Here is a 12,737-nt window from a genome sequence, read left to right on the forward strand (position 1 = left end):
ATAAATCCAAGAAACATTCATGATTAAAACTCTTACCAAAGTGGGTATTGAAGGAACATATCTCAATATAATAAAAGCCATTTATGACAAGTCCACAGCCAATATAATACTCAACAGAGAAAAGCTGACAGCCTACCTGCTAAAATCTGGAACAAGACAAGGATGCCCATTCTCATCACTTTTATTCAACATAGTATTGGAAGTCCTGGCCATGGCAATCAGACAAAAAAAGAAATAAAGAAATAAAAGCCATCCAAATTGGAAGAGATGAGGTAAAATTGCCCTTATATGTAGATGACAGGATACCATACAGAGAAAACCCTAAGGACTCCACACAGAAGCTACTCGAACTGATCAACAATGAATTCAGCAAAGCAGTGGGATATAAAATTAATATCAGAAAATTCATTACATTTCTGTACAGTGACAATGAAATATTAGAAAAGGAATATAAAAAAACAATACGTTTTAAAATCACACCAAAACAAAACAAAACAAAAAAAACCAAAAAACCAAAAAACAAAACCTAGGAACAAACCTGACCAAGGAGGTAAAAGATTTATAGGCTGAGAACTATGAAACATTAATCAAGGAAATTAATGAGAATTCCAAAAAAATGGAAAGATATCCCATACTCAAAGGCATTTTCCACAGAACTAGAACAAATAATCCTAAAATTTATATGGAATCACTAAAGATCCAGAATTGCCAAAGTAATCCTGAGGGAAAAAAAGCAGAAGGCATAACTCTCCCAGATTTCAGATAATATTACAAAGCTACAGTAATCAAGAGAGTGTGGTACTGATACAAAAACAGACATACACATCAATGGAACAGAACAGAGATCCCAGAAAAAAACCCAGACACCTATGGTCAATTGATCTTTGACAAAGGAGGGAAGAATATCAAATGGGAAAAAGACAGTCTTCAGCAAGTGGTATTGGCAAAATTGGACAGCCTCATGTAAATCAATGAAACTAGAACACACTCTCACACCATACACAAAAATAAACTCAAAATGGCTTAAAGACTTAAACATAAGACAAGACATCATAAAACTCCTAAAAGAGAACACAAGCAAAAGATTCTCTGACATAAACCGTACAAGTGTTTTCTTAGGTCAGTCTCCCAAGGAAATAGAAATAAAAACAAAAATAAACAAATGGGACCTAATGAAATAGCAAAGGAAACCATAAAAAAAACCTGAAAAGATAATCCATGAGATGGGAAAAAACAGCTACAGATGATGCAACCCACAAGGGCTTAATCTCCAAAATACTTAAACAAATCAACAACTCAAAAACAAAAACTCAAACAACCCAATCAAAAAATGGGCAGGAGACCTAAATAGACATTTCTCCAAAGACATACGGATGGCCAACAGGCATGTGAAAAAATGCTCAACATCACTAGTTATGAGAAATGCAAATCAAATGAGGTACCACCTTACGCTGGTCAGAACAGCCATCATTAGTAAGTCTACAAATAACAAATGCTATAGAGGGTGTGGAGAAAAGGGAACTCTTTGTTGGTGGGAATGTAAATAGGCACAACCATTATGGAAAACAGTATGGAGGCTCCTCAGAAAACTAAGTATAAAACTACCATACGATCCAGCAATCCCACTCCTGCGCATACACCCAGACAAAACTATAATTCAAAAAGATACATGCACCTATATGTCATAGCAGCACTATTCCCAATGGCTGAGACATGGAAACAACTTAAATGTCCATCAATAGATGAATGGATTAAGAAGATGTGGTACATATATACAATGGAATACTACTCAACCATAAGAGAATGAAATAATGCCATATGCTGCAACGTGGATGCAACTAGAGATTCTCATACTAAGTAAGTCATAAAGACAAAGACAAATACCATATGATACCACTTACATGTGCAATCTAAAATATGGCACAAATGAAGCTATATACAAAACAGAAACAGACCCACAGACATAGAGTAGAGACCTGTGGTTGCTAAGGGGCAGAGGGGAAGAAGTGGGATGGACTGGGAGTTTGGGGTTAGTACATGCAAACTATTACATTTAGAATGGATAAGCAATGAGGTCCTACTGAATAGCATAGGGAACTATATCCAATCACTTGGGACAGAATATGATGGAAGATAATATGAGAAAAAAAATACATGTATGTATGACTGGGTCACTCTGCTGTACAGCAGAAATTGGCACAACATATAAATCAAGCATATTTTATTAAAAAATCAGTCTGGTCACTAGACAGTGCTACATCTGCTTCAACTTTTTAAAAATTCCAGTTTAATTTACTATAATTTTTATATACAATAGACAGTGGGATATGTGTGACCACTTATTCACTTCCATCATATTTTCACAATAAAAAAATAAAGACATGAACTGTGGATTAAAAACATTCTGGCCCTAAATACAGGCTATTTAAGGGGAAAAGGAATAATTTCCTCTTTGGGCCAGAATCTCTGGATCACTCTGGGATTCCATTTTGTATATGACATGTGTAAAATTAGGAGCTTTTCCAATAACCATTAGTTCAATAATGGACAGTGCCCTTGAGAGTTATAAAGTCTAATAGCAGAAAGATAGATACATACAAAGGTAATAATTTCATAAGCTAGAAACTAGTAAATTTCATTTAAAAATTTCAGATATACTATTATGAGAATTTAGAAGAACACACCGAGAACCAGATGTTTGCTATATCATTTAAAAACAACTTTAAAAATCAATGTATTTTATAAGAAGTGTGACTTTTCCATCTGTAAGTTGGTCAGAGTACAGCCTTTTCTTTCTTTGGGTAGTTTACTTAGGAGTATTTCTTTTTACATGGCATGAGCAGTGATTACATACAGGGAACTATTCTCGAATAAGTATATGGACATTTACCTCACATCTTCCCAAAGATATATCCTGGTTTGGAGATGAGTTGAGAAATGAACAGATTTAGCTGCGTTCCCTGGTAAGCACTCATTTTCTTGGTTATTGCATTTCCACATTAATATGTTTCTATGGCATTTTAAGTACATGGAAAAGACAAATAACTGGGGCATCTGGACAGAACACAAAAGGCTTGCTCCCTCTGGCTGTCCCAGAACCACTACTTCTGGTTTATCCCAGATTTTCAAAGGGGAATTAGGATAAATGGGAAAGATAAGACAATATATGAAGCTAACATTTTAAGTTAGGTCAGCTCCTATTTTTGAGAGGAAATAAATGGAGAATAAAAAACAGTATAGTATTTGCTAGCAGTGGTACACCTATAAAATCTTACTCCTTCCTTTAGTGATGCTTTTGACTTATCAAAATAGATAATATAGTATAGATGATGTTTATTGCTTTTATATGTGTAAGCTCAATATGCTTTTGGATTAATTTTGTCCTGTGTAACATATATATTTATTATATGTGTAAGAATTTAGTTTACTATAATTTGATTGAAATATAACCACTCTCCTTAATTTGGTTTATCATTCAGCTACTGAAAAACTGCAGAGCAACTGAATATAATTTGTCAGAGTAGTCAAGAATTTGTTATGCCATTTTCATATTCCAATCATCTGTTCATCTGTTTCTCAGAAGAACAAATACAAAATGTTTTTGATTTAACTTAATATATATTTTTCAAAGTCCCCAGTTTTTTGAACCATTTGTCTTCTGGGCTCAGAAACATTTGTTTGTTAAATATTCAATCACGCCCCAGTGCCAGGAACATCAATAGAGTTTGCCTGATTAACTGTAGCACAGCATATGTACGCTGAAGTTGAGAATGATTTCCCCAAGGACCCAACACTTTCTCTAGTGAACTACGTTTCTTAAAAGGACATGCAGATGGGCATTTGGACAATAATTTCTGGATGCGCAAAACGAATTGCTCTTGCTGAGTTGTAATTTTAAAAAGATAATTTTAATGACTCTTGAGGGCCACCTACTTGGAGCAGATGGGACCCAGGCTCTTTGTATTACAACTTTAATGTTGAGTGAGTCAGGATAGAACTCTGTTTTAGCCTTTGTAAAAGTGGATGATCATATTTATTTACATTTCAATTGTTTTTAAAATCAGTTCACCATGAAAAAAGTCTCATATAACATTTTTAAAGGTTCTGAAGAAAACACATCAGCAATATTCCAAACACACTTTTGATAGCAATTTTGAATTTGTAATTGAGATAGTCAGCAAGAATTCTTTACTTTCGTCCAAAATTTCAGTGACTAAATATGTGTACTGACAGCAGCTTTTAGTTGAACTACAGTGCTAACAGACACTAGAGATGATACAGGTTGCCAACTAAAGATCACAGTTTTTTTGTACAGATACAGCTAAAGATATTAGTTGTAACAGAATGAAAAAAATCATTTCTTCTTTGATGATAGCAGGCTGGCGATTCGAATGCATCTTAAGTGTCTTTGCTAACAACTATCCCTACAACCATTCCTTAGAAGTATTTCTACTTCTACCTCCTGAATTCAGAAACTATTAAATAATAGTTCTCTCTGGGTGGCAAAGGTAATTGATAGTGGTATCTGAGAAATCACTTTACTAGTTTATGAACAAATAAAATGAAAGAAAGATGCGACTGTAACTAACCCACAGCATGCTTGATATAACAAGGACTTGGGCAAATTACCTTTTTAAGTATCTTTACCTGCAGCTAATGATGCCTCACAGATAAATCATAGCAGAAGTTACAAGGACTGAAATGGGATGGGCAAACACGTCATGTGAATATTTGGGGAAAATGAGATTCCTTTAATTGTTCAAGACAAAACATGTTTTCTTATACGTTAGACTTCATGCTCTTTAAGTGGTAAAACAAATACTTTTTATAAAAACTCCTATTTATAACCAAACATTTATCTGCTCATATTTATCTTTTAGCAAAAGTTGTATGATGTTATTCTAAGGAGACAAGAGTTTTATAACCTTCTTTATCTGCCTCTAACAATGAAGGGCTAAGTTATAGGAACCAAGGGGCCTGAGACTTTTTCAGAGAAGAAGAAAGCTTCAAAAGATAATAAAGATATGTAGATATGAATAGTCTAAAAGAATTACTCACATAGAATAAATATTAAATTTGCCTGGTAGGTTTAAAGAGTATGTTATGTTATAATTCATAATATACAGAAATAAAAAATGCAAGCAATATATTAAAAATAGAATTCTTCCACTTTTTTTCCAACACATAAGTTAGTATTTTAATTTTTTTTTTCTTTTTAGGGCTGTACCTGCGGAATATGGAGGTTCCCAGGCTAGGGGTTGAATTGGAGCTGTAGCTGCTGGCCTATGCCACAGCCACAGAAATGCCAGATCTGAGCCATGTCTTGTGACCTATACCACAGCTCTTGGCAATACCAGATCCCTGACTCACTAAGCGAGGTCAGGGATCAAACCTGTGTCCTCCTGGATACTAGTAAGATTTGTTTCCGCTAAGCCACGATTGGAACTCCCGCATTTAAAAATTTTTAAAGGCTATGCAGAAATACAAGCAGTGCCACATGGAATAAATATTTCTATTGTGTGTATGTAAGTGTAAGTGAGGATCCAATTCAAAATTATGATGAGCCAAGCATGTAGGGGTGAGTGGTTAATAGTATAACCCAGAAATATATATCATCAGAAAGAAAAAAAGAAACAAAATACAAAACTCCTGAGTGCTAAAAAAAATACCTTGAAAGCAGCAATACCAGGAAACATGAGAGGAAGGAATAAAATGGTCCTTTTAGGAGTTCTTGCTGTGGCACAGTGGAAACAAATCTGACTAGTATCCATGAGGATGCGGGTTCAATCTCTGGCCTTGCTCATTAGGTCGGGATTTAGCATTGCTGTGAGCTATGGTATAGGCTGGCAACTGTAGCTCTGATTTGACCCCAGCCTGGAAACTTCCATATGCTGCAGTGTGGCCCTAAAAAAGAAAAAAAAAAAAAAAAAAGAAAAAACAAAAAGAAAGATGGTCCTCTTAATCTGTTTGTAAATTTGTCCTTTGTAGGTCTCCACAGAGTTAGATGAAGAGAAGGTGTGGAAGCTTCCTAGCTAATTTGAACACCACATGCATTCAGCCCACATAATTCATGTCCCAATATGGATAATTTTTTGGCTTAAATGTTCTAATTTGGACTGTTATATAGCACAAATTACCTAGCTTTGCAAATACCTACTTTAGTACATAATACACAGCCAGAGCTTGGAAAAAAATGGCTGTTATTTCTAAATGAAAAGTTGGATTAGAGAAGAAAATATCAATATAAAGCTAACTATTTCAAATCACAAACTGGTGTATATATACTTGATGCCACTTTGGGAACAATGGCATAAAATACTAAATAAGATAATAGTAACATTTTTTTCCTTTTCAGATGCTGCAATTGCATAAAAGTACTCTGTTTTAACAGCTTTCCTAAGATAATCCATTTTACATGATAGTCTTGACTTTATAACTCATCACAAAATATATTTCCATAGTGTGCTTTTCAAATAAGAAGTACAAATTCAAAATTAATTATCAGGAAAATTAGTATATATGGTTGCCTAGGGAATAAAATATTTAGTAAAGCAAAGACTAAGATGATATATGCAAAAAAATAATCATACATTTGAGAATTTTATATTACTGAAGATCTCAAATGAGAACTGATAATTGGGAACTTAAATTACAAAGACTGCTGAAAGTTTACCTTATTTAGCCTTTACTATCATATGTATATTTTTCCTCTGTGTAATATGATTTTGCCTAGCTTTTGCAACTAAATACATTTAATTTCCCTTTAAAAATACTCAAATGGCCTAAGAACACCAAATAAAGCCTTTCAACTACAAGTTATAAACTTCAAGGATAAGTAATATATTACCAATTTGTCCACCATTATAACATTTATCCACCATTATAAATAACATGACATTATGTTTTCCTTAGGTACAGTAGTGTTACTATAAGTATATAATATTCTAAAATAATGCAAGTAATAGTAAGGATGCCTAAATCAACTCATTTTTCTTCAATGACTTTATGCAAATAAACATTTTAAATATATGACTTAATTTCCCATTGCCTTATACAATTAATAAACAGAAGGAATAATCCCTCAGAAATGAATTTATATAAAAAACTCTAAACAAACCAATTTGATAAATAAGGGATCATTATAAATTCTAGGACTTGTTTAAATATAGCCTGGTGTTTTTGTCAGTCATCTGTTTGTATTTTAATTTGTATCTTGTTATTGCTTCTAACTGCAAACCTCAGTTTGGCAAGGCTTCTGTCCCCTCTGGCTGCCGCTCTTAGTAGACTCTGACTAAAGGTGGGCCGGGGCAGGTGTATGCAATGAGATGGTCCCATCGCAGACTCAAGCCATATTTGGATGAGCCTGGCACAGGGGTGACCAGAGAGCTATGCCAACCAGAGTTTTGAAAATGCATAATAAATAAATTTTCCATTTCATGTAGTTGGTAATAAGTACATGTCTGCATAATTAATGTTGAAGGATGTCAGAAGTAGAGTAGCTGGTGGTAGAAGAAAGCACATAAAGGGACAACAAATTAAAATATGAGCTAATATTCTTCATTTTCCCATAAAGGTCTACTACTTCATCTCAAGGCTTATCCTTTATAAAGATGGAGAGGTAAGTTCCTCACCTGGTTGTATAAAGGGCAGTTTCCTCATAGTCCTTCCCTCAAAGTCTTCCAGAGAACTACCATTTCCTACCTGCTATGAAACTGCCACCATTACAGTAATTTTTTGGATTAGGTAAGAAAGATAGGGCTCTGTACATGGGAAAGGGATGGGCCTACCCCATTAATGCAATGGTATGAATTAATTTGTCAGATTAGCCAATTAATACCATAGAAGAATTGATAGCTAGGATGGGGGCAATACTAGATGCTGAAGACAAATGTTCCTTTTACAGTTTTGTAGCCTACTTTTATTCAAAGTGAAAGGCACAAAGTTGTTCACTGAAACATTTAAAATGTACTATCTATGAATTTATGCATAAAGGGGTTTGTAGTAGGTTTATGTAGAGTATGACGAACGTTTCATCACATTCAGAAGCAAAGATATTATAAAAAAGGATTCCCCCAAGTACTTTGCTAAAGAAACTCATTAAAAGTTACAAAAACCCATTCTTACTGCCTGAACAATCTCACCATATTTTCAACTGGCTCTGAAGATAGTTAACCTACCTTAATCTACCTTAATCTATATTCCACAGCCCAAAAGGGTATTCTTGATCAGTTAGAGTTGTTAAAACAGTTTTGTACGCATACAAAAATTTTTTTGTAATTATTTCTATAATTTCCACACAGAAATGATTTGCATACTTTTACTTAACCATAACTTGACTGTAATCTGTTTTTAAAATAATTATTTTTTCTAGAATGCCTATTATGAAAGAATAACACTAAAGAAATTTACAAATAGGAATTTCCTCTGTGGCACAGCGGGTTAAGCATCTGTTGTTGTCTCCTTGGTGGCATGGGTTTGATTCCTGGCTGGTGCAGTGGGTAAAGGATCTGGTGTTTCTGCAGCTGTGGCATAGATCACAGCTGTGGCTTGGATTTGCTCTCTGTCCTGAAATTGATCTTCCATATGCCGTGGATGAGGCAAAAAAAAAAAAAGAAAAGAAAAGAAATTTCATAAATAAATCCACTTAATATGGGGAAAAAGAGTTATCATAAAACATTAAATTTTAAACTACATTCAGTTTGATATTTAACAAGTTTTTAAAAGACTTCTTATGAATTTACTGATTTATGTGATATATATTTGTAGTCTAAATAATTCCAAGCAGAAACCTCCCTGTAAAGCAAATCCCAGCACTAACCCATGATTCATTACCTCAACTTTAATTGGTACAACTCCTAAAATTCTGGGACCATATGGAAAATAATTAGTCCTAATAGGTCTAAGGTGAAAAGATGGCAGGGGAGTAAGGAAGCCAGAAAACCATCAATTCAGAATGCTTAGCAACCGCAACCCAGTTTCCCCAGAGATCTAGAACAATGTGTTCTCAATGTTTTACTGATCATGCTATCATACAACCAAACTGCGTATTATTTCTCATTCTGTGAGACACAGATTAAAACGAAAAAACAAAATCAAACCAAACACTGGTTTCCATAATTAAAAATGAAATTGTCTGACTGTTAATAAAAAAGGCAGCAATAAAAAGTTACCATAACAACCTGAGGAACTGTTGAATGACATTGCAATCTGCTGCATTTTTATAAATAGCAGTTGATCTCCCCTCTTTCATTTCAACTAGTTTTACTGCTTAGTTGGAGCTAATAGAACAACTGTGCTTTAGAACTACTTCTCTAATCATGCAGTGTACCTCTTCGCTGCTGTCACCACCATAAAAGTCATCTTCCAACTGGGTGTCTCCCATTGTCACACTGGTATCCTTTTTTAGATCCAAAATAAATGGGCATCCCTCTGGGGACATATTCTGTGTCTTTCCATGAGGTGCTGATCGTGGTCTTGATGAAAAAGTGAAAATATCCTTTGGAAAAATCTGGGTTTCCTCTGCCTGTTGGTCATGTTCACTTTCCTTGCTGGCTTCCAGCCACAGATGGGAGGAGTGGCAGGAGTCTTCATCCAGAAGTAGAGACTGTGTGCTGGACACCAAATGGGGAATGTGATCATCATTTTCAGGAAATATCCATTCATCTGACACTTGGAAAAGATGACAGAAATTAGTGTTCCGCAAGTGTTATTTTAGGCACGTAGTTAGGCTAAAATTTCTCGTTGAAACAGAGATTTATCAAATAAAGCAAAAGCCAAGGAATGCAATTTATCCACCATCTTGCAACCTACAAAACATTTAACCCACTGATAGTGCTTATAGCTATGGGCAATTCATTTGCATTTCCTCTCCGTCTGAGTTGAAACTCTGGTCGGAAAATTTCTAAGTCTGAAATAATTATCACCTGTCTTGCAGAAAGTTCTTTATAGCACAGCCTCATTAATTTGATATTCCAGAGGGGGGAAATCTTCCAAATTTAAAAGATTTGCATTACTAATATCTTCTTTTAACTTCAGGAGAACAGAGTACTTGAAAAACTCTTTAAATAAAATAGCTGTGTCCTGTTCAGATTACAAAACATGGAGGAGAGGAAACTATGAAAAGGCTGACAGTCTTTCCCTCTCCATTCTACTGACTGGAAAGGTACATCTCATAGACTAAAATGAGTAGACTTGTCAAATAATAGTAAATCCACAGAAATATGTGTTAATGTGACAGGGGAATTCTGCTGGTGAAAAAGACATTTCTGTTTAATTAAATTTAATTTTAGAAGAGAATGTTTCGATATGAAAATCTTTTTGTATGTTTTTTGTTTTCTTTAAAAACATTGTACACTACCATTGAGATATATTTTTATCAAAACTTTAAAAAATTTTTTTATTCAATATCGAGACAGATTTTTTATAATTCTATGACTCACAAAAATTGGAAGGGACAGATCTTTAAACATCATTAAAAGCAGGCTTACATTCTTCTTTAGGATGACAGCAGGAAAAATTGAGCATTTTCTCAATTGAGTCTTTTTTTTCTAATTTACTTTTATTGCTGCATCATGGCAGTGGTAAAAATCTTACAAGAATCTGTGTTCTGCAGAACCACAATGTGGACATGGTAATTTTACTCAGGAGTAATATAATAAATATAATCCTATTATATTTATCGTCACAAGAAGAGTAACCAAGAGTTAAGACTTGCTAACTTGAAACTTTAAAGCTGATGCTATGAAAGCAAAAGCAACCAAAAAAAGGCCTTTAATAAAAATTACATTGATGTCACAAAAAAATTGTATTTTTCTTAACTATACACATCTGTTTCTTAACCTAAGGCTATGATTATACAACATAACTTGCCTATAAAAAGGGTGATAAATACACATTTTAGAGAAAATCTATCAGGGGTAAGGCTTTCATATTTTTGGTAGGGGAATGGCCAATAACTGGCTGAATCTACTTCATCTGACCCCTTTCACAGAAGATGTGGAGGGTCCTCTCCTGAGTCAGTGTAGCTGTGGGCAGCTGAAATGAACAGACTGACTGGGTTGTCCTCTTTTGGACAGCAGACCCTCTTTCTTGGTTCTAAGCACCTAGCAGATGCTCTGTTAACATAGCAGGTGCTTCAGTAAATTTGAAAAAGATTACAAAAACCAATGTGTTCCATTATGTATAAGGATATGTAAAGAAAACTGGAGGAAAAGATCCTAGGAATCTTCATTATGCAAATTAAAAAACTTGTATGACCTAGCACCAAACATATTATTAACTGTCAAAAAGTCAAAGTAAAAGAAGCGATTTTACACCAAAAGAACTCTTAATTATCTCACTACCACATGCTTTCTTGGAATTTGCAGTTTTACCTCAAGTATTTCCATATCAATTGTAATGAATAATTTGGTGTGTTTTCTTAGGAAAATATGTAAATTACTGTGTAATCACAATATTGCAGCAAACAAGATAAATGCAAGAATGATCACCTAAACATCTAATTAGTTTTTCTACACAGTCAGATTTATGCTAGAGACACTAATTGCACCTAACATTTTAATGAAGGTTTCAACACTGCATAAATAAGACTGACAAACTACAAACAATTTTCATTTATTTTCCTTTTTCCCTAGCTCAAAAACAATTTGCCTTTGTAAAAGTACCACACACCTGCTAGGTGAGATATGTTGATGGGCTCAATGCTCTATACTCCAACCATCTCCATTATAAAGAGGACTGGAGAAGTGCAACAATAGATAATCTTTAGGAAGGGAAACTTAAGAGTTTTAAATTCTCATTCTGAACAGAACAACTTATGCATTAAAACTTGAAAATAAAATACTCTTTCCGCCATTAAAGTCTTACATAAAATTGAGGTTAAAAAAGGGATATACAAAAAATGATAAATTTTAGCAAGTGACTGTATCATGACTTTTCAAAATGATCAGGTTTGAAATATTTAACATATTTATATTCTATTTTTAGCAATTATGGTATAATAAAGATGCTAACCTGCTTGATCAGGAGACTGGGGGTCTGGAGAGCTGGTGTTCAATGTCTCTGCTCTCTGTTGGTGGACAGCTGGGAGGACAGTTGTTGCTTTGGGTTCATTCCTGTTAGTTCCTAAAGAATTGCCTTTATTGGAATACATATATTTTCCTCTACATTAGTTCTTTTGATATATATATGTATATATATGTGTTTGTGTATACATCTATGTATTTGATACATATATAATTAATTTTTGGAGAATGGTTTTATGGTATACTTTTCTTATGATTAATGAAAAGCAAGTTAGAGGTGATAATATAGATTATATGCAGTTTTTTCTTTTTCAATAGAATATTTAAAGATGAACTCAGCTGAATTTCTGTAGAGGTTCATCTTAAATTCCTTGATATCTGCATGGGGACACTTTAAATTTAAGTTTTATGATATGTAATAAAAGGAATTCTAAAGCCCATATAATTTTTAAAGGGTCCTATATTTTCCCCTTTGGTTCCACATAAAATCGAGTGTGTTTTCTTTAAATTACAATTTTTACTGAACTCAATTTTTTTTAAACTAAGCTCTTTCTTTCACAGACATTATTACAGAAGTAATTTTTCTATCTACTATTTTATAAAAATAACATGAAACCTAGCCAGTAGAATTCTGGCCTACACAAGAACTCCGCATTTTTGAGAAACTATGCTAACAAATGCATACCTGATACATTCTGGGCCTGATTCAGGATA

General features: G+C 33.9%; 1 protein-coding gene across 50 annotated transcripts in view; it reads right to left on the reverse strand.

Annotated features, from left to right (window-relative positions):
- CFAP20DC (CFAP20 domain containing) overlaps nt 1–12,737 on the reverse strand; it is a 282,882-nt gene that overhangs the window by 99,902 nt on the left and 170,243 nt on the right. For 22 of the 50 annotated variants that reach the window (XR_014823405.1, XR_014823403.1, XR_014823402.1 and 19 more), the window contains 2 exons: nt 12,013–12,123; nt 9,329–9,669 (listed from right to left, as the gene is read on the reverse strand). Coding sequence is in view for 45 of the 50 variants with exons in the window: in XM_084988731.1 (XP_084844857.1) it covers nt 9,329–9,669; nt 12,013–12,123 (452 nt within the window). In the remaining 5 variants the exon portion in view is untranslated. Of the gene's footprint in view, nt 1–9,328; nt 9,670–12,012; nt 12,136–12,737 lie in introns of all 50 variants that reach the window. The other 28 variants (XR_014823404.1, XR_014823401.1, XM_084988729.1 and 25 more) reach the window with 2 other exon arrangements.

The sequence above is a fragment of the Sus scrofa genome, chromosome 13 (genome assembly GCF_054392235.1).
Source record: "Sus scrofa isolate SSC_HxYL_T2T_F1_AM1 chromosome 13, Sscrofa_HxYL_maternal_Yorkshire_Landrace_v2.0, whole genome shotgun sequence".
NCBI classification, from domain to species: Eukaryota; Metazoa; Chordata; class Mammalia; order Artiodactyla; family Suidae; genus Sus; species Sus scrofa.